Source organism: Spermophilus citellus (genome assembly GCF_964194105.1).
Source record: "Spermophilus citellus genome assembly, chromosome: 11".
Taxonomy (NCBI): Eukaryota; Metazoa; Chordata; class Mammalia; order Rodentia; family Sciuridae; genus Spermophilus; species Spermophilus citellus.
The window spans coordinates 76,364,156-76,390,918 of record NC_138192.1 but is presented as its reverse complement, the minus strand read 5'-3'; the positions used below and the strand labels follow the sequence as shown (position 1 = coordinate 76,390,918).

The 26,763-nt window shown below is 40.3% G+C and overlaps 1 protein-coding gene across 9 annotated transcripts in view; it reads right to left on the bottom strand.

Moving 5' to 3' along the window:
- The window catches only part of RAPGEF4 (Rap guanine nucleotide exchange factor 4), a 288,041-nt gene that overhangs the window by 54,363 nt on the left and 206,915 nt on the right, over positions 1–26,763 (bottom strand). For all 9 annotated transcript variants that reach the window (XM_081261503.1, XM_081261504.1, XM_081261506.1 and 6 more), the window contains 5 exons: positions 10,839–10,923; positions 9,974–10,034; positions 8,002–8,078; positions 7,301–7,447; positions 5,230–5,345 (listed from right to left, as the gene is read on the bottom strand). In XM_081261503.1, coding sequence (XP_081117629.1) covers positions 5,230–5,345; positions 7,301–7,447; positions 8,002–8,078; positions 9,974–10,034; positions 10,839–10,923 — 486 coding nt within the window. The remainder of the gene's footprint in view (positions 1–5,229; positions 5,346–7,300; positions 7,448–8,001; positions 8,079–9,973; positions 10,035–10,838; positions 10,924–26,763) is intronic.

The window sequence follows — 26,763 nt, the reverse complement described above, 5'->3', positions numbered from 1 at the left end:
CCCATATATGGGTGACTCTTAGCAAAATTTCAGTCTCACACTGGATTCCCCTGCGTATTTCTGGAATTCTCTGCCTTTCTCAACTGTACACTGGTATGTGCTCTGGAAATGCAGCTAATAATAAAATAAGAGGAAAGAAAAAAATCCTCAAATGCCCGCGAGCAAACAAACAAGGAAGCATCATGATAAGGAAAAAAATCAACAATAAAAATCTATATTATTTATTTCAATGTCATATATAAATTATTTTTTTTTTGAAGGGGTAGTTTAGCCTTTACTTTAGGAGATCCATTCAGGGTACTCTCCAACGAACATGAGAGGATTTATTTTTTAAAATTAATGTGGGATGTTTCAGGTTGAAGTCCAGATGGTGACAAGCAGCGAATGAAACTGTAGGCAAAATGACTTTAAGGTGACATAGAAGTTCCTTTTGCAAAAATCAGACTTTGCTTTCCTACTTGGCACTTCACTTAAGGCCAAACAACAGGAAAGAAAAACAACAATGAAAATTCCCTTGTGCTGGGAGAGAAGAACTCACTCCAGCGATGGGAAGGCCCTGCTTCCTTTGCCTCCTCACCAACACCTTTTCTTTGCCTGTTTGAGACCTTCATGGACCTGGGTTGAGATTCTAAGAATCTCTCCAATGTATGAAGTCTCAGGGCCTCACCCTCCTGACTCAGGATTTTAGAAGAGGTGTGTTAAAATACAACTTTGTACGTGTGAAAAAAGCAACCCTGGAGAGAGTAAGAGTTCCATTTTAAGAAATCTAGCTTTAAAACCTAGAGGAAGGTTGGGGGAACTTAAAGAAAGGGGAGGGCCTATCTATAAATGCCTCCCTTCACATCAGTTGGAGAACATTGCTCAACTCAGTCATTCGTGGAATATGTGATTTCTGATAGTGCTCACCAGATGAGCCACAAGAGAAGTAGCATCTGGCCCCATTAATTAGGAAACTGGGTTGGAAAGAGCATTCCACATCTGCCTACCGTTTACTGTGCCCCAGACGACTAGGTGGGCCCAGAATAAGGCTGTCATGTTTACTCCTGCTAGTTAAATATTATCTCTGTTCTGAAGGTGAAGAAACTGCTGGGGTGGGGGTAGGGCATCTAATCTGAGGTCGCAGAGCTGGTGAATGGGACATCCCTGATGTAAGCCTTGTCTGCCTGGCTTCTTGCTCTGCATGGAGACCACCTCTAGCTGCCTGGAGCTCATTCTGAATAAGAAATTCTCCATCTAAAAACTTTCCCCTTAAGAGTGTTTTTGTTTGTTTGTTTTCTGTTTGTTTGGTTTTGAAAACAATTCTTATTTTAAAAAGAGTATAAATACATGACATAACATGAAAACTGAATGCAGAAAGCAATCTGCTACTTCACATGCCATTGAGTCACTGCTGCTATAAATTTGTAAGCGCTCAATTTGAAATATGTTTCCTTGTCCAAAGTTTAATTCTGATAGCAGGTTGGGTTCACAGTCTAGTAGTCTCCATTTAAAAATCTCCTGGCAAGAGTATAGATGCCTAAGTGTCAAGCCAGATGTCTTCTTACCTCACTAGAGAGAAAGGGGCCTAGCATTGCCCACCTGGCCAACTGGAGATCCCATAGCATCTTTCATTGGCTGCCAAAGACTCCCCCTCTGTGGCACAGCTGCCTCGCCTGCCTCAGCCCAGCCTTTCTTCTAGGCTCCTCTGAAGGCTGGTAGGTCCTGACATTTCCTTAGTGTAGGGAGCTCTGAAGGGTGAGGCCTGGAAGCTTTTGGCCAGATACAGCTGTCTGTGACTTGCAGCTCTGGTTTGACTAAAACCTCACTTTATGGCTTGATTTCATGCGGGACACTGCCAGGCGCCTATTGCTTGACCTCTGTTTAAGTGAGGTCAAGACCACTTGAGACCAGACAGTATGACTCTTGTCCGTTTACTGCATGAAGGAGTTACTCTAGTTAAAGGGCTCACCCCAGTTGGTTACATTCCACAAGCTGTGAGGCTTTAAATGTATGATAGTAAAAGCTTTTTCCAACACCAACTCTGCATGTGAAGATACTTCTACTGCAACTAGGGGGGTGGGGGAAAGGCCAGGGGAGAGGAGGAGTACTGGAAAGAGACTCTTTTTCCACCCCACAATCAAGATGGAGGTGAGCAATGAGAAAATCATCTAAAGAGAAAGGAACTTAATAACTTAAATATGAACAGTCATTTCAAATTCTTTCTTTCTTATTAAACCTGCAAACCCCAGAGTAGGAGGACAAAATGGCAAATGTTTGAGGGTTTCATGAAATGTGTCCATCATGACAAACACTGTCTTATTGACATTTTAATTCACACTCAAAGTTGAGTAAGGTGGTTTTGAAATTTTAAATGTGTACATAAACTATGGTGGATTGCCCAGAGGAAAGGCAAATCAGGAAAATAACATTGTCAAAGCCAAACTGGTGACTCTCTTCAAATTGAAAAAAAAAAAAAAGAAAGAAAAAAATTACTGAGGAGATAGGGACCCTAAAGCTTCCTAAGTTTTGGTTTCATTCATAGACATGGTTACTGTCATGTTATTAAATTCTGGAACATCAACCCAAAATTCACTTACATGGACCTTCCTTTCAGCTCTGGTCTATTTAGGAAAACTCAACATAAAAAAATAACCCCTTAAGAGAAAATGGATTCTCATTCTTCAGGGCACAGTATTTATTAAATGGTTTACTGTGAACATGCATAAGTCTTTCAATTATATAAGAAATTTGGATTGGATGACAGTACACAAATAATTAGAGATAATGGAAAATCAGATACAGCTCTAAAATAAATTTAAACCACATGGTATCTCCTTTTCCCACCCCTCTAGTTTAATTCCTTTTAAAAAAGAAACAACAACCCTTTGTTTGGAGAACACCCTGAATTTTGATATAGTAACAAGCAAATACTCTTAATTCTTCCCTATGACATGAAGAGGTGAAGGAAGGGAGGAGGTTTCTTGATCAAATGTTTCAAAATTAAGAATTCTCAGGGCTTACTTTTTCAGGTGGCATGATTCCCTTAGACATCATTAAAGAATTAAGATAAACCACTACAAAATTGTCTAGTTATATGTAAGGGTACTAAACCATTGGGGGAAGCCCCAATCTTCACATTAAAATTTTTTTTTTCATTCTCATCCTCCTCTGGGCTGGAAAGACAATTTAAAAACATTTGGGCACATTTTCAAGAATGGAAAATAGTAAAAAACAAATAAAAAGAAATTTGGATGGTAATTTTATAGTTCTGTAAGTGAAAGGAAGGTTTTTAAAAATGTGGTCAGCCCTTTTGAAATAAATTGCTTGCAACATTTATTAAATAGTGTTGAAGATATAATATTTATATATAGTTGTCCCTCAGTAGAGATAATGTAGAGATTCTGTGGGGAATTGGTTCTAGAATCCTCCATGGATGCTAAAACCCACAAATGCTCAAATCCCCAATGTAAAATTTCATAGCATTTGCATATAACCTATGCACATTCTATAGTGTACTTAAAATCATCTCTAGATTACTTATAATATCTAACAGGCCATCAATGTTATGTAAATAGTTGCTATACTGTATTATTTAGGGAATTATGGCAAGGAAAAAGAAGTCAGTACAATAAATTGTTTGGTACAATAAATTCTTTTTCCTGAATATTTCTGATTCTGGGTTGGTTGAATCCACCAACGTGGAACTTGTGGATGTAGAATGTCAATGGTACTATCTTGCTTTTGTAAGCTGGGAAGCAGAAGGAGCAGAGGAGTGAAAATTGGTCAAACTGAACTTAAATTCAAGCTATCCCACTGCAAGCTCTGAGATCTCGGATAAGCCACTTGCTTCTCTGAGCTTAAATTTTTCCATCTTTTAAAAGGGGTTGTTGTAAGAGTTAGGTGAAAACTGAAAAATATGCTCCAGCCATTTAATGTTTCTTCCTGTCTCCTTTGCAAATCTATTGATTCATCTAGATGAAAATATCTGAGTCTCAGGTTTCTAGTCTAAGTAATAAAAATTCATCAGGTACAGTGATGGTTCTGATGAAGGGATCCCCACTTATTTAACAACAAAGGAAAATCCCTTGGGATGTTGTTATGGTTTGAAGGCGAGGTGTCCATGAAAAGTGCATGCATGAGACAATGCAAGAAGATTCAGAGGAGAAATATTTGGGTTTAAGAGTATAGGAAGTGTGAATTGGGGCACGGCTTTGGCATATATATTTGTATCTGGCAAGTGGAGACCTGTCTCTTTCTGATCATGGTGTGAGCTGCTTCCATTTGCCACACTCTTCTGCTATGATGTTCAGCCTCACCTCGAGCCCTAAGGAATGGAGCCAGCCTTCTATGGACTAAGACCTCTGAAACTGTGAGCCCTCAAATAAACTTTTCCTCCTTTAAAATTGTTTTGGTTGGGTCCTTTAGTCATAGCAGCAAAAAAGCTGACTAAAACAGATGTATTCTCTTTTAACGTATTATTTGGCAACATTTCTTTAGCTACAGAATTGGTGTTTTTATTACACTCAGATTTAAAATTCATCTCCATCTTAAAAAACCCGATTCTGCAATTTGTTGTAATTCCTGAGAGCTACAGTTCTCACTCTCCTGTCTTACCACTCAAACATTGGTGATGAAAAAGTTTTATGTAGCAAGTAAAAACTGAAACAAACCAGATATACTAAAAAAGACTCAAGTTAAACAGGAGACCTGAGAAATAAGGAGCAAATCCCCTTTGGACATCAGCAGGAATAAGCATGAATGAGGCCAAATGGATGTTTCTGTGCTGCAATCAACAGAATATTTGTATTTGAAACCCGGGTTTCCATCAAACGTTCATTCTGGTAATAAGATGAAAACACTTCCTGAGAAATCCTACATATGACATTCAAATACCGGAGATTCTCATCACCTCTGCCACATCCTTGAAGCTGCCTGGCGTTCCTGTTCCCATTGTTCTCTCCCTGCCTTCTGTTCCAAAGCTATTAAGTTGAATAGTATGTACAGAGAGGTTTTTAGAGTAGGAGAATATTCTTTCCAGCATGACTCTAGGCAGCACCAAGCTCAATGCAGTGCCAGAAATGGATACATTATACTCCACAAGACGTGTGATTAGTCAATAGAGAGAAAAAAAGTCACACATACACTGCCATCTTCCACAAAAAAAGGGAGAACATGCTATTGTAGAAATGATGATACCATGTGAAAAGGTTAATCATAGTCTGGCAATTACAGTGTTGGATGCAAACATACTTTTGCTGAGGCTGTGAGTTTCCTTGATTAGAAGCTCTGCTCCCTGCTGGGACCTTCTCCAGCACCAAGACATCTTGGTCATGTTCTTTAAGTCTGACTGTGTTCGCCTCAACGTCCTGCAAATATAAATTACACCACATACAGATGCCGCCGTTTACTCAGACAATGAAAAAAATTTCAAATGCTTCAGAAACTCATTTGGTGCTTGTGATGCTAATTGTTGCGTCTACAAATTAAGTCATTTTCAAAGTCAAGGGCTGGAACGGTCAGAGAGAGGACCAGATGAGGTTTGAGGCATGTGTTTTTGTGTTTTTTTTTTTTTTTTAACTCTGCTTTTACACCAGATTCAGAGAAACAGCAAAGTCCAGAGTGATGTGGCTGTGCTCTGAGAAGCCTTTGAGAGACAGCGGTAGAGCAGGGAGACAGGGGAGAAAGGTATTTACTCTTCATAAAAATATGTGGCAAACAGCACTCAGCTTCGGCAAAATTCTCTTTCCTTCTGAGTGTATTTAGTTTCCATAGGAGTGGCACCACTGTCTCTAATCAAAAGACACTTAGAAAAATCAATGTGAAATGTGTTAAAATCTTTTTCAGTTATTTTAAATGACATTATAAATTATATCCGTGAGATATGGTCTGAAGCTGATTTTTTTTTCAAAGAAATTTTGGCTGAGCATAAAATTCCAAGAGTCAGTATAGCTGAACTGTAAACTTCCATATCCTTTTAAATAATTGATTTTAATTTTTAAATGTGCTTTTCCTCAACATTTGGGCTCCATCCTAAAAGAAATCAGATAACAACCAAATCAGATTCCTTGGGGGTATTTTTCCCTGTGTTGTTCAATGGTATAAACGAATCTAACTTTCTTTGCATTCAGATAAATGTTTGCTTTTTTTTTTTTTTTCCTTCTTTTGGTACCAGGGATTGAACCCAGGGGCACTCAATCATTGAGCCACATCCCCAGCCCTTTTTATTTGAGACAGGGTCTTGCTAAGTTGCTCAGCGCCTCACTAAATTGCTGAGTCTGACCCTGAACTTGTGATCCTCCTGCCTCAGCCTCTGAGTCTCTGGGATGAGAGGTGCGCACCACTACACCCAACATGACAATGCTTTCTTAAAACAAACTTTGTGGTCATGAATGTTGCCGGCAGAGGCATAATGCTTCTGGCAGTGTAGGGATAGCTATCTCGAGGAGAGGGAGAGAAGGGAAGAGAGCAGAGCCATCCCAGAGAGAATAGCCTCCCAGGTGAACTCAAGCTAGGATGGAAGGATCATGGCCATGGAAGCCAGGGAGGATGGGACACAATCACGTCTCTACCAGCCAAACCTGGGTTATCCCTCCCAAGGAACCAAGGACTACATGGTAGGAAAAGATCAGAGACCATTTCTTCTAAACATTCTCTATTCTCACAAACAACTTAACAAGCTTAAAATGGGCTCATCTTCAGGGCCAACACTAAGTACAATTCCCCAGCTTCCTCTACCACCCCAATTCTTTTCCTACTGACCAATGTCTGAATCTCCTTTAGTTTATAACAATTTGAGATAAAGCACTTAAAATGAAAATGCTTGGTTAGAGTAACCACGACTGATCTTAATTTCCACTAATGTGCAATCACTCAACAAGTCAAGAAATTGTGGGACGATATGAGAGAAGCTTAGGTTTGGGAGACCTGGGAGGTGGACATTTGAAAGGTCTAGGATACAGAAAAATGTGGAGCAGAAAGATTGCCACTGCTCTGGAGAGTGGGATGGGGAAGGACACAAAAAGGACACCTAAGATGCCAGAGAGAAACTGCTTAGACTGTGACATTTTGCCAAGGCAATTGGTATCTATCATCAATTCTCATGGCCAGTATAGGCATGTGCAGAGGAATCTGGTCCAGCATAACATCCTGTGTTTACACCTTTCTGGAATATCACCTCTGGACCCCAGAATGCACACCCATTTCATAACAAAGTCCTTTGTTCCTAGAGCACCCATTCATCACAGTACTTCACTGAGATCTCTGCTCATCTGGGAAAGGGAAAAATGGGACAGCCTTTGGGCACACCTAGCTTTGGACTCACCCTCAGAATCCGGTTGAAATCCTCCTTGTCGACTCTTAGGAAATGACAATTATCCTCTCTCAAGACGATTGAGGCAGCTCGCGGAGCATCGTTCACTAGTGCTAACTTGCCAAAGTCATCTCCCTCATGCAGGGTGCAGACCACACCCTGGAGAGAGCAGGACATTCAGGTGAAATGGAGTAAATACTCACCCACCCCTCACCACCCCACCTCCCCTGAAACACTGTCTATATAAATGGGCTGTCCCTCACTATGCCAAAGTGGGATTATATAATTAAATTATAATGTTTAATTTTTCTTTCATTGATTGAGATGGTCTAGGGCTTAACTCAGATAAGGAGATGAGCCCCCAAAAGTATGACTGAATATAATAACTGAGAAATGTTTTGATTAAAGATGCAATATTTTGGGGCTGGGGATGTAGCTCAGTGGCAGAACGCTTGCTTAGCATGTGTGAGGCATTGGGTTCGATCCTCAGCACCACATAAAAACAAACAAATAAAATAAAGGCATTCTGTCCATCTACAACTACAAAAAATAATTAAAAAAAAAAGATGCGATGTTTTTTTCTCCCTGGAATAGATGTATAAGATGTAATGTTGTTGCAAGTTTAATTGTAGCACTATGTTGTTACTACTTAGGGCCACACTAGCAAATGGAACACAATAAAGTTTTAAAAAGAAAAAAATATATATATATACCTTGCCATAAATGACTACATTCACTGATCCTTTTAGAATAATGTACCAGGAGGTACCTTCTTCCCCCTGGTTAAACACTAGACACAAAAAGATGACAAGAATAGAAGTACATCAATACAAATTACAGCTTATCAAATCATCATTTTTAAGTCCCCAGAATTACGCATACATAAAATTAAAAAAAATCACTGGCAAATGCTAACTTATTCAGGTGGAATATTATTTTTCTTTCTCTAGAACATGAAAGGAAGAGAAATCCTGCACTACTTTCTGTGTCCTGAAAGACAGGTTTTTCACCAGATACTAATTTGCCAGCAGTCTATTTCTTAAAGAAATGCACATTCTCCTAATTCATCAAAACATTATGCGATAGAAAATAGTTTTTAAAAGTAATCTGACCAGTAATGTGAAGTTTGAAAACATGAAAATCAGCACTACATCTTGTTTATAGATATATATCTACATATATTTTTTAACAAATGGGTTGGAATGATAACCACTACTGTCAAGGTAGAAATTACCCTCAAGAGGGAAAGAACAGGATACAGGAGGGAACCAGAGGCCTTTAATTGGAATTGAATTCTTTTAGAAAATAGGAAATTTTTCATTTTTAAGAAAATATGAAAAAATATGGCATAATGGGAGTGTTTGCTAAAGATTTAAATAGTATTTGTAATATGTTCTTTCTTGTTTGAAACATTTAAAGATTTCATGATCAAAACAATTAGTAAGCTGGAATGAAAGAGCCATTGTAAGTCATCAGTAACCATAAAAATAAAAAATATTAAAGTGAACCATAACCTGTAAAGAAATAACATTCTTACTAAGATAGAAACAGTGTCAGAAAGATAGACAATATTATCAGATAGATATTAGTTCAGTCATGCTTTGGATGACTGAAAGTGAATGCTTTTTTTTTGTAATGCAGGGTACTGAACCCAGAGCCTCACACCTACTAAGCATAAGATCTACCACTGAGCTACACCCAGTCCTGAAACATTTTGAGATATAATTTTTAAGACCTTTTGCGTTTCCAGCTTATTTGACTCTCAGAATACAGCATGAAGAAAGAGCAAGATTGTCTCTCAGAAATTTAATTGTTGTTCCTTAAAAAATGCTCAGTGTTCCACTAGGTTTAGGAAGTGTCAGTTTAAAGATAGTGATCATTTTGTGGCTCCAGTGGTTGAGAGCTTCTGAGTTCAATCCCTGGTTCCTGCCCCCAAACAAAAAAAGATAGTGATCATTTTTCTTTATTGCAGAACCTCTGAGAAGCTACAGTATGCTGATGTGCCTTATGATTCTGCAAGAGAAATTAGAGAAGATGACATTTCTTGGTCACTAGATCATTAACCCCTATTTCGTAAGAAAAATTCTGTAGGACTAATGGGAAATGCCAATGTTATAATAACGTTCGGATCTCTTTAATATCAAATTTCGATTTCTTGCTTCCAAATATGATCACAGAACTAAAATACCACTTGAATTCTGGAGAGATGCTATATATTAACACTGCATCTGTGTTTGAGGCAAAGAAATTCTCTCAGGCCTACAGTGGAAGGGAGAGAAGAAACAAAACATAATAGCTTAAATATGATTGTAACTAGCGATTTTGAGAGACAGATTAGTTCTTCTGAAGCCATAAAGTGAGGTCACTGTGAGTGGGAGCACCCAGGGCCCTGCCTGAAGAAGAGTGACCTTACCCTGCCCCCTTTAAACACCATCTTGAGCCAGTAGGGCAGGGAGTGAGGAGGGTTCAGGCTGGCTACCACTGCTCAGGTGGGTACAGAGAAGCACCATACTTCAGATTAACTGACAGGTGCTGGAATAACCACAGGTCAGAAAAACCTAAGTGCCACATGACATCCTGCCAAGTCAAACTGGGGGCTGGGGGTGTGTGGTCTGCATCAGGCTTCCATGACAAGTGCTGGAGAGGATGAGCCAGGCTCAGTGTTCTATCACAGCTGTCACTTACGGACGGTCCCTCCTTTGGCATGAGACTCAAAAATGAGAACACCTGCTAACTCCCGTTTCACCTAGAAGAAAAAGAAAGAACGTGGAAAGGCCAGGTTTGCAGGTTTTTGGGGAGAAGAACTTGTGCTCCTTGTGGGCACAATGTTGATGGGCTCCTTATTTCTCTCCTGGCTGTATGTTACCTTGCCTGTTGCTAATCTCAAAACCACTTTCACTAGATTTGCAGCTAGGTTCTGAGAGACTGTGCAAGAAATATTTACAGCTAGTTCATACAGGACAAGCTCCTTAGAAACTTCTTAAGACATCCCATATGCACAAACCTATCTTTTGCTTTGGGAAAAAAGGTGAGACATCTACAACATCCTATGCTTCTCTTGCTGTTGGTGGCTCTTTTCTGCATCACACAATAAGACATCACTGCAAACATGCTGAAAAAAAGAGTCAGTCTTAAAGTTGAATCATTAAGCAAGCAGATTTATATTCCAAGATAGTCAAAATCCTAGGTTACTCCTAGCCAGCTAAAATTCCAATCTTTATAAAAATTCCAAATTATGATTTCAATGATAGGTCTAGCTTCCTAAGAACCAGGTGACCTGTGATTTTTTTCAAAGTGCCCAGGCACCTAGTGTTTGAGGAAACAGAGACCACCCACAATTTCTCAATTACACCAATACTGGAGAAGTCAGAACAGGGGCATGTTGGGTATCTGAAGTACAGGAAGAGAGAAGAGGTCTTCCCTTAATGAGGCTTATGGAACCTCTGTTGCCCGTCTCTACATATCCACAGGCTCCCCAGGTGAGGCTCCAGTCCTAGCAATGCATCTAACTTAAAGTCCCTCTGACCAGCTTGACTAACACACAACTTACTGTGGTAGAAAGATGAGATAAGGCTTTAATATGAAGGAGCTCTTCGTAGATAATCTCCAGGTCATCCATAGTCCTTTGGCCAGGTCTACAAAAAGAAAAACATTATCATTCAGACTTCAGCATGGAAATGATACTGGGATCAGCAACATGCTCAGGGATGTCTCGACATAAGAAGATATTGGCAGAGGGGAGAGATCATGCCATTATGATTCCCAAGGGGATTTTGAAATGAACATGTTCTTTGAAGGAGAATCAGAGCAATCTGATGTGCACAGAATCCCTTCTCTTCTAACTGCAGAAAGAAGAGTCCCTTGGCTCACATTGTAGTTGGCTAACTTGCCCTTGACTTTGCAGATGGTTGATCTGAAGAACTACTTTTCATTACCACATCAATCAATAGTGACAAACCTTGCCTCTTAATACTCAAGCAATTGGTTCAATCAATTTGACAGTAGATCCAAATTCCTTGGTATCCTGTGTGATATTTTAGCTTAACTAAATAATAATGCTGTCATTACTGTTTTGGGTTAGGTAGTATGATTCTTCCAGAGGACTGAAATAGAGGATGCATATAGACTCATCACTTTTTTACCCAGCCCTAAGGAGGTAAGAGCATGAGATGAGAATGAGGTAAATAGCAGTGTCTGGGATTAGCAACACAGGAAAAAGCAAAGTGTGTCTCGACATTTCTCAAACTCTATTCCATGGATTACCTCTGTCCATAAGAGGTTAATTGACTTTTGTAAAGTCTTTTTTTTTAATTCTAAAATTTATTATAAAACTAGTATCAAATAATATACCTTTAGGAAACAGGGTTTGGGGGTTTTATAGACCTTTTTGTCATGGGAAGACTGAGTGAATTCCTAATCACCTTTTGGGTCTATAATTATTTTCAAATCACTAATAGTGTTTAATTATAAAAATGTTAAAAGATATACAATTAGTTAGTAATTTGGATTTTTTTTGTTCTCTGCAATATAAAGAATCCTGACTAAAATGTTTTTGAAACTTAAAAACAAATGTGTAATTCTGGGAGTGCTAGGAAGTTAATTGAGAGACAATTTATACATTAATGGGCAGGCAGCATTTACTCTCAGCAAGTTGCTGTAGTCATCAGCATTACTTATTACATAGTAATCATCCTATATTTTTTGCATTTTGTCCTAAAATTACAGCAACTTATGGTATTCTTGTTTGTTTTTTTTTCTTTTTCTTTCTTTCTTTTTTTGTGCCAGGGATTGAACCCAGGGGCATTAACCACTGAGCCATATCTTCAGCCCTTTTTTGTATTTTATTTACAGACAGAGTCTTGCTGCATTGATTAGGGCCTCACTAAATTGTTGAGGCTGGCTTTGAACTCACAATCCTCTTGCCTCAGCCTCCTGGGCTGCTGGGATTACAGGCATGCGCCACCACGCCTGAATATTCAACGTTATTTTACACTAAACATTTTATTGTGATTGAGCTTCTGATGGCATTCCATCAGGATTACACTGTAATTAAAAAAAATGTTTTGAATCAAACAAACTCAGGGAAGGGTGGTATATTGAGTACAACATTGAATTTAGAATCTGAAGATCAAGTTCTAATCTTAGTGCCGTCACTCACCAGCCACATGAGGTGAGAGCCTTAGTCCTATCTGAAAACTGGGGACAATTCCTTTCTAAGGGAGATTTAAGAGCTAAAGGAAGCATTGAGAGTGAAGGATATATATATTATTTGTGTAAGTGAAAAAAATCCATCAAAATTATATTAAAAACTCAAACACTTGCATAGGAAGTCAAACAAACTTATAGATAAAGAATGACATTTGGTGCAGCAAATTATGTCTGGAACTTAGTCAATTATTAGATCAGTACTCTGAGTGATCAGAACTGAGTTGTCAGTATTCTAAAACAGTTAACTGGATTAAACAATTTTGCAACCATATTATCACACGGAAGGCCAACAGATCTGGTGGGGACCAGGGAGAGGATGAAAACTATGTAATTTGCAAGTTGCCTCCACAAGGACAGCTTTAATATGAATAAAGGAATATGATTCCCTTCTCATAGAAGCAATGGAGGATCTATTTCTTAATCCTGGCTGCAGAAAGACAGACATTAAATCCATGACCCGGGAGATGCCGGCAAGGGTCACCTCCTGCTAAGGATCACCAAGGAAGGACACAACTGCATACCAATCTAGTACTTAGTGGTAGAACCCAGGAAGTATGGAACCAGAAAAGTATGGGACAGAAAAGCTGTGGCCACAGGGGCTCCAAAGGATCCAGGCCTTCTTGGCAAGAGGCCTAATCTACACTACTTGACTTAGACATGGGGATTTCAAAACTAGGACCCTTGGGGATTTAAAAGTCAATGGAGTCACCTCTGTCCATCTACTACTGTAGAGGTAGCTAACATAACAGACTCAGGTAGGCGTAAGAGGATTATGGCTCTTCAGCAGAAGGAGCAACCCTGCTGTTCTTGCTACTTGACATCAGCTGCAAATTGCATAGAACTCTCCTAAACGCTTGGCTAAAAGAGAAAACAGTTTCCAAGTCTCCCTTCTCACCTCCATAGGGTGGGCTGTGATGGAAAGAGGAGAAAAACCCAGCCAGGAAAAGAAAGGTTTGGAATTCAGCTTTAAAATCTTGATTGACTCAATGATGGAAGTTTGGAAGCAGATCTATGTGTTTGGAAGGAATGTTTATATAACATCAATATGAAATCCATATTACTCACTTAATGGTTCTTTTAAAAAGAGTAGTGTGTGTCTGCGATTTATATTTCTACTTCATCTAAGATTTAAAACATGATGAGGAACTGACAGATCCTTAATGCAATATACTAAAAGTTTCAGTGGTTCAAGGCTGACTTTGAGCTGTTCCAGTTAGTCTTAGGACCAAAGAGTTAGGGAAGAGAGGTAACAACAGCAATATTTAAGGCATTTTTAAAACATATTCAGTTTGCCTGCTTCCCTGCATCCTCTGCTGTCTCCCTGCTTTCCTGAACATTCATCCACCTCTCATACTGTGTTCTTTCCCCAAGGCTCTCTTCTACCTTCTCTCCCTGGGAAAAACTCCCAAGGCCAATCCACCAAATGAAGAGACTGATATCATTATCTCCAAATAGCCTTCTTCATGAGTGCCAGTGGCTTCCTGTCCATGTCTTTCCAGATAACCCACAATATCTCCAAGCACAATCTATCCAGAAGTGTTCCTTCACCATTATGCCAGACTCTTTAAAGCCAGATCTTGATTTACTTTTTCAAACTTAGCTATCTCCCCTGACTTCATACTATCTCTGATAGCCATGGTCTCTGCTCCAGACGTTTGGGGCACCTTTCCATTCCTCAAAAACACTCTGCCTTCTCACGTCCAAGACTTTGTGCTCTTCTCAGGCTAGATATTTTTTTCTGCATCCAATCCAGCCCAGATGTCACTGCTCGTAGGTAACACCGACTTGCTGACCTCTATTCTTCCATGGCACATAGCCCTACTACTACAGTAATTTGCAACATACCCTGATGAATTTTACTTGCTTAAATATTCCTAACTCTAGACTGATCTTGTGAATAGAAGTAATATCAAAGGGCAAAGGGCAATGCATTAGAAGCAGAACTGGATTTGAGATCTAAATTATGAAACTTCTAGTCGCTCAATTGGTTGAATGCTTTTTTCTGCATCTGTAAAATGGGAATACTGAACAGAATTGTTGTGAAGGCCAAATCAGTTAATGTACATGAAGCATTGTACACACGGGAAATAATAGCACACAGGTGGGACAGCATTATTATCAGGGTAGGTAATCAGCATGGCTTATCAACTGAGTGAGCACTGGAGTTCTCACAATTCATGCTGAATTCAGGGGAGATGACAGCAATACCATGGACCAGTTCTTGTTTTGTGATCTGAGGGAAATGGGTGCTTATGCTTTGTTATCCTTCCCAGTGAGGAATATGGCAGACCAGGTATCCATGGCACGACTCACTTTGAATAATGTCAGGCAAAAACTTTGAGTAATCCTCCCTTATCTGTGGTTTTGCTTTCCATGGTTTCAGTTAACCTTCACAATGGAGGTCCAAAAATACTAAATAGAAAGTTCCAGAAATAAACTATTTATTAGTTTTAAATAACTTTTACTATAGTAAAGTTATTATAATTGTTCTATTATTAGTTGCTGTTAATCTCTTACTATGCTTAATTTATAAACTAAACTTTATCACAGATATGTATGTATAAGAAAAAGGTGTCTATAGGGTCAGGTACTATCCACAGCGTCAGGCATCTATGGAGCGTTCCTGTGGATAATCAAAATAACCTTGATTACTAACAGAGGGAGGAGATAGATTAAAAATGATGAATTTCATCTCTTACTCTAAATTCCAGAAAATGATAGAAAAGGTATATTTTCCTCAGGAGTATAGATTATTTTCATCCAATTGTTACCATCTTAGACCAGCTGAAGTTATTCAGTCTAAGTCAAGGTCATTGGGGGACTGGATGGAGCTGACCACCCAAGACCAACCAGCAGCATGTGTTGGCCAGGGTTCTTTACTGGTCAGAGTTTTGGCTGCCATGAGAAAGGTCTAATATAGAAAACAGGCAAGTACCACCAGCACCACACACCACAAGTGAGGATTAGGCAGACTGGAAAGCTTTAGGAATTCTTGGCTAATAGAAAGTAGACAGGAGTAGAAGTCTGGGAAATGAGACCATAAGCATTGCAGCTCAGCACTTCCAGGAGGACCAGAGCAGGAATTAAACTGTGGCGCTGAGAAGACAAGGTCTGCGGCAACAAGCATGGGGGGCAGGAGCAGGGGTGTCATGGTGGCTCATCAAAAGGCTCCTCACCAGGTTGGCTGGGCATTGGTCCCTTGGAGCAGTGCACAGTGGCAGAGTTTACTGCTGGGAGAAAAATTGAGCCCTGTGCTCCTAGATGATGCCCAGGGAGGACTCTCAAGAGAGCCCTGGAGCCTGAGAGGCACAGAACAGAACAAAGAACAGAGCAGATAAAACCCCAGGGCCCTTTGGGAGACACCAGGGAAGGAAGGGGACAGCAGCTCTCCCAGGAAGAAAGGGCGTGGAATGGTTCCATTCCTGGGAAATCCTCTTTATTTTGGCAACTAGTGGGAAGAATGGAGGGTGGCTTCAGCCTGCCTGCACTCCACAGACCTCTCAGAAAGCAAAGAGTTTTGGGAAACATCCTCACTCTAGGGTCTACTGCCTTCAGGGGAGGCCCTCTAGGGGGAGCAACAGATACATCTGCATAGACACCTAGGCTGGGGGCTGTTCCACTCCTGGTCATCCATTTGTCAGTAACCAACCTGGACACATAACGACTTCTGCACCGACCACAGCAGCCCTTTGAAATAGAATGGAGTGACATCTAAACACAGGTCAGTCTCCGAGTCTTAAACAACATTCAAAATGAAAGAGAAAAAAGAAAAACCCAAGGACAATACAGAACTAGCCCTGTGGTCTGAAGTGACCAGTGGAACTACAGGGTGGGTCACTGCCATCTGGCAATCCACCCAGGTAGCAAAGAATTTTCTAATCCTGTCTACAGCAAATGTTTTCCTGAGGTGAGAGAAGTCAGGGCTGCTAGGTGCAAAGAGGTATCCTTTAAAAATGAGTCTATTCACAATTCACAAAGCAGCAAAAGCATTCACGAGAAGTGTGTGTCGACAGCCAGGACTCTGTCCCCCAGGGGCCTGTATGTGCCATTAGGATTGACAATTGATGTAAATTGCAGGGAAGAGACCAGATGGTGTGAAAGTCAGACTTGCCAACCTGTGGCCGATAAAGTGAGTCCCTCACCCTACCCAGGTGGATCTCAGGGTTTGCAGCGGCACTAACAGCAACCAGCCCCACCTTTGCCAAGGCTGCCAGCTCAGGGCTGCTGTGCCATCTAGTGTCCCAGAGAAGACTTGCCTCTCAACTGTCGCTCTGGACAGAGGTTCTTCCCTCGATTCACCCACACCCCTCAAAGAGCCCCTAAAGCATCTACACCTGAGCATTTCCTACCACAATCACTGAACAAAGCCACATTGAAAAAGTGAGTTCCAATGGGAAATGGTAGCATTAAGTGCCTTTCATGCTTTGGTCTTTTCGGGGGTGACAGGGAAAGAATGGAGAAGAGATTCTACAAATCAGCCCCCAGCTTGTTCAAACAGTAATGAAAGGGTCCCAAGGACTGAAGGCAATTTGGCTTTCAAGAGGAAAGGGAGTAGGGGTTGGAGCAGGAGGAGATCACTCCCATGTACCTTCACAAGAGTAACCTACAAGGCTGGGGAAGTGAATTGACTGGCTGCTCTGAGTGGCAGCTGTTGAATGTACCTGGTCTTTACTTGTCCTTCTCCAGATGTCACAGGGAGAGATATTAGGCATCCCTGCTTCTTTACAAATCTGCGTGGTGCCACATTGATGTGGATTTGTAGGATCCTGCTGTGGAAAGGCCTAGTTTCTGCAGGGGATGCATTCTGGCAGCAATGTCTAGTTACAGACAAGATAATAAACGGGGCTGGATGGGGAAGCACTTTATACATTAAAGGATGGGAGGGCTCAGGTGATATTGGAAGCTGCTGGTAAATACCGTTTCATCAAGGAATTTATCAAGGTCAGAGACGGAGCTCCTCGGTTATTGGAATGTGGTTAAAATGAGGGATTCATCCAGCCACCAAGCAGCACATTGACATGGTCAGGGGTTAAATATGCAGGTGAGAAAGTAAATAACCCAATTCATGTAGATCTGTCACCTAGCAGGACCTAGTATATAGGGGAAATTCCCAGAGAAGTTAAGGTAATAAATGTCCACATAAGTCACAGTCATGTCAAAATAAAGAAAGAATACTTTATTTACCTTTTGTGGGGGGAGGTTTTATTTTTGATGACAGGCTTTAACTCATCCCACCTGATTCTCCTACTTATCAGTCATTTCTTAAGTTTGGATCATTTTCTAAGACTTTTGAGACTTTCTAAGGATATCAACCTCTTCCACTTCCCTTAAAGGAAAGTTTGATATGTAGCAAAGCATTTCCCCCCACTTTTCTTTACCTCCCAGGACCCTGCTTCTTAAGTGTCAGGAACATTCTAGGAACCTGGTGACTGAATACTGAAGTGGCCTGCCCAGTTGGGGCTGCTCAGCTCCCTGCCATATTGCCACCCCTCACCTTATCTTTAACTCAGAAAAGGACCCTGTAAATTTACTAGATGAAATTAGGTATTTTCTAGTTCTGATAGCAAAGCTTGTGTACATAGAGATTCTTTGTGAAAATAGAAGTTAACATAGTCTACAACTGTAGTCAAGGGCAAAAGCCTACAGATATTTATGAGAAATGAAGCCATCCGAATAGGACATGCATAGGGTTCTGCCATTCAGGGACTCTGAGCCTTGAGTATATTTTAGGATAATGGGATTTGATCATGTTTAGGAATTAAATATACCTAACATTCTTCTGTCAAAGGGTTTTATAAGGATACTCTAGAAATGTCATATGAAACTTTTTGAAAGATATAACTACAATTATTTTCCTTTCAAAAACCTAAGCAATAAGTGGAGAAGAGAAAACAAATTTGGATGGTGTCATAGTACAGTTCACACCCTCCCTTTGGATGAGACACATGTGAAATACACTTGGAAACATTTTGAGGAGGTGGTATATGGATACATTATTACATTTTCTTTGCAGCCAATTCTTAGGGACAGATGGATTATCCATTTCTTTCTTTTTTTCATTTTTTTCATTTCACTGCTTATTCAGTAAATCTACTATAAAGGACAAAGCTGAAGCAAACTTGCAGAGAAGAAAGAATATTGTCAGTAAAATAAAAATAGAAGAAGAGAGGAACTTAGTATCTACTAAGCTTAATCTCCTTTTCTGTACTCAGGGGTTGTAATTAGCCCTATCTAGTTCATAGAGTTATTTAGCGGTTCAAAAAGGTAATGGGTATGAGATCACTATATAAACCATATAGTGCTAGTCAAATATTAATTACAAAGTTTTGTTTGTGGTTCTGGCTAAACGGTAAGTAAGTAAACTGACTCTTCCTGGGGCTCTGGGTTGTCAAAGGTTTCTATGGTACCTTAAAATTGTTTTCTGGCAACTTCTCAAGAGGACTGTGAAGAGAAGCCAATAAATTATTCTAAGGTGGGTGCCAGATTTAGCAAATAAAAACATTGCATGAAATATATACGTAAAATTATTCATTGTTCACCTGAAACTCCAATTTAACTGGTGACATGAATCAAAAAGCACTTCATTTCTAGAGAAACAATTTTGATGGTGGATTTTAAAACTTCAGACCCACATTTCTTTTGGACCGTACATAGTTGAGCTCAGGGAACAAGAAAATAATAAATGAATTATAGACTCCAGAAGTATATAACTTCCCGAGGATAGAATAATCCTCATTATTATCATAACCCATTATTTATTAGTGGAACATCTGGGTCTTTCTCAAACTAAAAGACTTCTTTTTCTATAATAGATTGTATATAGCCCATTCCATATGGTAATAACAGAATGAGTAGATGGTTTACTTATATTCCAGATCTGTGCAGTATTAATTTAATGAGATGAAGTTAGTCTGTAATAATTACTTTAAACTCAGATTAAATTCTTTTTCTTTTTTTGGTACTAGGGATTGAACCACTAAGCCACATCCTCAGCCCTTTTTTTTAAAAAAAAATGTTTTTTAGGTATAGATGGACACAACACAATGCCTTTATTTTTATGTGGTACTGAGGATCGAACCCGGGTCCTGCCAGTGCCAGGCGAGCACTCTACTGTTGTGCCACAATCCCAGCCCTCCTCAGCCTTTTTTTATATTTTATTTAGAGTCAAGATCTTGCTGAGTTTCTCAGGGCTTTGTTAAGCTGCTGAGGCTGGCTTTAAACTCATAATTGATCCTCCTGCCTCAGCCTCCCAAGCTACTGGGATCACAGGCATACACCACTGCACCCAGCTAAAGTCAGATTTCTGTAATGTCTTTCTTCATCAGTGTTTGGAGCACAAACCCATGAGGTCATCCTGAATCCCTGTAGTACCATGGTAGGTGGCAATGCACAGGATCTGGAGTCAGATAGACCTGAGTCAAATCCTGAGTCCACCACTTTCTGCAAAACCACCAGGCAACTGACTTAACCTAAATCTCAGTTTCCTAATCTATAAAATGGGGGTTATATTAATTAACTACCTCATAATTTTGTTATGAGAATTGAAGTAAATAATTGTTTAGCCCAGTGTTTAGCACTTGTGTGCTTAATAAATGTGGACATGATTAAATACAGTTGTATTTGTGTTTCCACTTACAATTCCCTTGGAAAGTAAGGAGAGAGTAAGCAAGTATTATTAAATTCATTTTATAACTTAAGAGATTTGTAACCTGGAGATGTTGGATGAATTAATGGTAAATTGTTAAGAATAGAATTCTGGGCTCTTGTACTCAGTATTACTTTCAATTTATTTAGCAAGCTCTTGGATCAAATGCATGCATCTCAAATACTGTCATTAAATTCTCAAAATATAATTAATTTTAATCTCATAAAAAGATCTGTCTGTCTTTGGTCTTGGCCCCTCTAGTCCATTCTTCACAGGTAGCAGAGAAAGTGACCTACAGCAAATATGACCATGCCACACCTCCCTTTAAAAACTCTCCAGTGATACCCTAATGGCTATTAAATAACATCACAGAGGACACGGCAGATCCCTCTTAATTGCCTTGGCCTAACTGTCCAGGCGTGGACATTCCCTCAGTGGGAATCAGTTTCTTGTTCCCTGGAGGAACTTTCTCAGCTTTTTCTGTTCCTACCTACACCCCTGTGTTCCTGCCAGGCTAAAAGCGCTTTCTTCTGGAAGGAAGAACTCCAAAATAATATTATTCACTCCTTTGAAGAAAAAACAGCTTGAGCATCAACCCAAACACCCAACCATCCTAAAATGAATGCAATAGGGCACATTCAGAGGATTATTCTGCACCTACTTAAAACTCCCAGCCTTTAAACATATAAACATTTAAGAAAGAGAGGCATCTCTAAGTGCAAAAAAGTTAGGAACCAAAAAAATCACCAGAGGGACAGGTACTGCAATGCTAACGAGAGTTCTCTCTGAGACATATGATGGCAGGTGCTATTTATTCTTCTTTTACTCTTTTCAATAGTTTCTAAATTTTTGAAGATTGACTTTAACAATAAGAAATCATGAAAAACTCGAGGTAATCTTAAAATGAACCCTAAGCTGAATGGGGAGTTGCTTCCGTCCTCCCTTCTCTTGTGAGTCTGAACCATACTGGCAGCAATCCAATGGCTGCTTTCCTGGGCACTGCAGACGTAAAGGGAGAGTGGCAAACTGCTTCTATAGGGGAGATGCAAATTCAGACCCAAGAAATGACCCACTTAATGGAATCACTGATTCAGGTAGATTCCACGAGCTCATTTCAGGCACAGCTATGGTTGCAGTAAAAACAAAGACCACACTTGCCACATAGTGAAGGGAAGGATTCATAGTGCGTTTCCTAAGATTAGGTTCTTCCACTCATACTTTGCTTTATTTTTTTGGTGTTGCTGGGGATCGCCAACTAAGCTATATCCCCAGCCCCCATGCTTTACTTCTCATCTGACTAGCACTTGAGGATGGATTCTGTGGCTATGAGCGTTCTCTGGGTATATCCCAACAGAAATCAAAACCCTCGGCACCACTGATTTTAGGCGTGCTAATCTGCGATCCCCTGAGGAAATAAATCCCCCTATAATTACCAGGATTTCAAACTTCACACCTCCAAAAACAGTTTGGACAAATAAAAATCCTATTAAAACAAGTTCTGCTAATTAAGAGAAAATATGTAGCCCCTCAAGTGCCCCCTATAGGTGTGTGGAACGGTGGCAACGAATGGATGTAAACAAATGGATCAGCAACTTTTCCAGCTCCCCATGGTATTTTCTGAAGTCACTTAAGGCCATCTTAAATTGTTTCCTTTCAGCCTCATGCCCCATAGCGTGTGTTAGAAAAACACTAATTTATTACATGAAACAAATGAACTAGAATTTCTGAGTTTGGGGCCCATTGGGAAGATTCAGAACCTGCAACAATTCTCTCATGTTACAACACCTTGTTCCTCTGCTCAGGTTCAACTACTTAAACTTCTAGGCTTCTAGGGAATTTCAGAATTGCAGAACTGGAAATAGATCGGGGAAATAGCATCTATTTTATTCCCTCCAACCCCCGCCCCCAAGTGAGTCTTAGACCATTCTAAACAGTGGAACATTATGTCTCACTTTACTTGGAGGAAGGAACTGGAAAACTTGCATGGAAAGAGCATTCTGTAGTCCTGAAGCCTCTTTGTATGCTTCTGGCCTCAAGTTTATAATGTTTTGTGTACCTGGTCACTCCACATCTTTTTACCCATGGTTTCCTCTCTAAAACACCTGCTCCAATGTAGCCCAAATGCACATTTCTGCTGGTAAGGGTCTCTATTGTATCTATTTGCTGTAGGGTAACCTCTTGTTTTTAGACTTACAAAGCAAAATCAAAACAATAAGCTCCAAGGGCTCATTCAGTGCTTGATGGCCCTGTCTCAGAGCTGCAGCAACAGCACCGTCAAACTGTCACCGTTCAGTAGCACTTGCCCCCAGACGCCATCCAGGTCTGCACCTGCGCAACCAGGATGGCATTGTGAGTCACTCTGTCTGCCACCACATAAAAAGCTAATTTCACATTCAGAATGTATGTTTTTCTTTCAATACCAATAGCAACAAGAGTGTGCCAAAAAATTCCCCCTGAAGCTCTATTCTGTTTTTTAAACTACAGAACATTCTTTCATAGTTTGACAGTTAAAATGCTGCAGTTAATGTAATAAACAGAGAATTTTTCTAAGTAGCCTGTCAAAACAAGTGACACTTTTTTTTTTTTTTTTTTTTTTTTTTGGCTAGCGAGTCTCAGATTCAGAACAATAGGAAGTACCTTTCAAAGCAACATCTTCATTATACAATCAAATTCTCAAAGTAATCTTCTCATCAAAGAATATTGTGTTATTTCTTTCCTAGTAATTATCAGAGTTCTGCAACCTCTCTGGCAGTGGTGACTATTATAAGATGCAGCTGTGATGAGTTAAAGAATTGGGGGTCTTGCCCCCGTCGACATGGAGCCAATGCATCTTCTGCCTCTCAATGACTTGGCAGTTTGGGCACTAAGGACTCAACATTTCCACACCTTTGAACATAACCTGTTTCCAGAAGCAAACTTCTCAGCTGTCTCTTCAAGGACAGCAGTTATACTGGCAAGACTTGATCACCTAAGCTTATTTTCTTTCTACGTTAAAAAAAAGTAGGGGGCTTGGGTTGTGGCTTTTCGGTAGAGCACTCACCTAATGTGTGAGGCCCTGGGTTTGATCCTCAGCACCACATATAAATAAATAAAATAAAGGTATTGTGTCCACCTACAACTAAAAAAAAAAATTAAAAAAAAAAGTTGTACCTCCTAAGATTACCAGCAGACCTAAAAAATAGAGTATGTCGATAGCAAGATTGTGGAACCAACCTAGATGCCCTTCAATAGATGAATGGATAAAAAAAAATGTGGCATTTATACACAATGGAGTATTACTCTGCATTAAAAAATGACAAAATCATAGAATTTGGAGGGAAATGGATGGCATTAGAGCAGATTATGCTAAGTGAAGCTAGCCAATCCTTAAAAAACAAATGCCAAATGACTGCTTTGATATAAGGGGAGTAACCAAGGACAGGGTAGGGACGAAGAGCTTGAGAAGAAGATTAACATTAAACAGGGACGAGAGGTGGGAGGGAAAGGGAGTGAGAAGGGAAATCGCATGGAAATGAAAGGTGATCCTCAGGGTTATACAAAATTACATATAAGAGGAAAGGAGGGGTAAGAGAAGAATAATACAAGTGGAAGAAATGATTTACAGTAGAGGGGGTAGAGAGAGAAAAGGGGAGGGGAGGGGAGGGGAGGGGAAGGGGGATAGTAGAGAATAGGATAGACAGCAGAATACATCAGACACTAGAATGGCAATATGTAAATCAATGGAAGTGTAACTGATGTGATACAGCAATCTGTATACGGGGTAAAAATGGGAGTTCATAACCCACTTGAATCAAACTGGGAAATATGATATATTAAGAACCATGTAATGTTTTGAACGACCAACAATAAAAAAAATAAAATTAAAAAAAAATAAATAAAAAATAAAAAAAATTAAAAAAAAGTGCAAAAAAAATAGAGTGTGTGCATATGTATTTGCAGAGTTTGAATGTCAGTCTCACAAAATTAGATTTCTTATTTTTCACTTTACCATCTCTTGGGAGCTGTAGTCCAGTAGAAAGAATATTTAAGAGTCAAAAGAAGAACGGCCAACCTAATCCCAATGACTGCAAAATTAAAACAAAGCAAAGCAAAACTGTGAAGACAAGAAAAATCCCAAGTCTTCCCAAAATGAATCTGCCTCTTGGAATAATGGCGAAGCTGCAGTTTAACAGCCAATGCTACAGTGGGAGAGCTAAGCTTTGGAATGTAATTTTCTTTGAAGAATCTTTGGGCTGATGGGATTCATGCAATTGGATGCTGTCTGGAAAAGCAAGAAAGTTCACATCATAGAGTCAGCCCTCAGTTAAGTGTTTGCTCCATCTGATTCTAATTTGGGAATGCCTCTCCCACTGGATTACAAACTCCCCAAAGTCAGGGACCATTGTATAATTATTATTATTTTTGCTTGTAATCTATTTGGTAGACACTCAAAGAATTGAATGGCATTTCTGCCTCCCTTAAAGCAAACAGGACTGAGGGAACATTAGCCAGGGCTGAGTATTCATTCATTCACTCACTCACTGTGCAAAGGATTGTCAATGGCTTACTTGGTGTAAGCCCAGAGTTGGGGATGCGACAGTCTTACTATTCCATACCAGGTTAAAATCCCCATCTCCAGTGTGTTGTATTAACACACACTATGTTTTCCTTTGTAGGACATAAGGCGGCTGTAATTAAATGATGGCTTCCAGGTCTTAAAATCTGTTTCCTGCACTTCACAGAGCTCAGGGAAGGAGAAGCAACCTTCTTGTTCTCTGGTTACCTTAATTAGCCTTAGCAACCTAGCGTAGTGTCTGGAACAAAGTAGGTATTCAATAAACACTGGTGAAAAACTAACTAAATCAAGTGAAATGAGATTTGTCTTTGCCTTTAAGAAACTCCGTTTATTGCAATGTTTCTCAACAGGACATTATTTTCAGGGTAGATCCTCTCTTTATTTGGGGCATCATCCCGTGTTTGGCACCTTTTTGGTCCCAGCCTTTGCCCAGTGAATGTCAGCACTGTGCCCACTCATGTACTTTGACAACCAAAACATCTTCACACATTCCCAAGTGCTGGGGAATGTCCTATCCCTGCATCAGGACCACTGCATGATGGTGACTTGAAAAAAGGTGACAAAAAGGCAGAAAAGGGATGGATCCAGGAAATGATGAGGAAGGACAAGTGACAGACAATGAGATCAGAGAGAGGAAAAGCAGTCTGCCAGGAGAGGAGGCAAGCTTTAGAATGGCATCCAAGCTCCCCAAGCCCTAGGGCATTCTCTTGTGTGTCCTCAGCCACCTGCCCTGCAATCCTTCAGGGTAGAAACAGCATAAATTGGCTGGGCAGGATTCTTGGACTCTACTCCTGTTAGGTCAGCAAAGCTCTGGCTTTTCTGTTTGATACTTTGGATTTTCCTGTTAAATTTTTGTTTGAAGAAAGGGTTTTGAGGCTAAAAGAACTAAAAACCATGGTTCTAGAGTTAAGGATGCTGGTACCAACTGGGAGGAGGGAAGGCCTTTGAAACACACAGTGTGGGAGATTAAGACCCAAGAGAAAGTTTTGACAAAAGGGACATGGTGTGACAAAAATGAAATGTGTTGAAAAGCCTCTGCAGCACTGAGGATGGGCAAGTGAAAGGGAAGGCATCCTGGGGACAGGAAACAAAGCTGCACTCGGAGAGGCGACTGTGAGTTGGTCTGAGGGGTAGGCATGGGGGAAGTTGGTCTGAGGGACAACTCTCTCTTGGAAAGTGCCCAGTGGACACACCAGACATGTAAAGTTTAAGGCTCTTGTCGGGACCTGATAATAAATGAAGGTTGGCCAAGCCAGTGACTCAGAGCTGACATCCACAGGCGGTTGGCCCTGGTTGCAGGGTGGAGAGCAATTTCATTTCCAACAGAAATCATAAGCCTATGTGTGGCATTTCAGAGCCGAGTGCTAAGTAGTCCACGTTGCACAGGTTTCCCTGAGGATCTGACTGGTGTAGGCTTCTTGGTCTGCCCCGTAGCATCCAACAGAATGAGCTTTTTTGATTAAACATTTCAAAGACCTCAGCTTTGGCTGGTGGGCAGCTATTGAAGGTAAGGCAGTTTCTCAGTTGAGATGGGAGAGGCTGCCTCAGTGGCTGGCTGGAGGCCTTGGAGAGGCTAAGGGGACAGTCCCGTTATAAGAACATATAGTGAGGCTGGGGTCGTGGCTCAGTGGTAGAGCGCTCGCCTAGCACGTGCGAGGCCCTGGGTTCGATCCTCAGCACCACATAACAATAAATAAATAAAGATATTGTGTCCAACTAAAAAATAAATCAGTAAATATTAAAAAAAAAGAACATATAGTGCGAGATGGGGTGAAGCTGGGTGCTGAATGAATGAGTCCACGCATGAGCATGAGGGTCAGAGTTCTGATGACCTCTGTCCTTTGGCACCAGGAAGAAAGGGGCTGCCGCACTCGGGCACAGAAGCAGCAGTTTCTGTTTGCAATTAGCCAAAGGTCATCTACTATGGGGGCTCAGTTTTGACAGCCTGGATCAACTGCTGAAGATTTCTATAGTTTAAACTCATATGCATGGAAATGGAGTTATACAGCCTCAAAGAAAAACAGAAAATAAAACAGAGAGAAACTCTGTGTCTCCTCTTCAGTATCT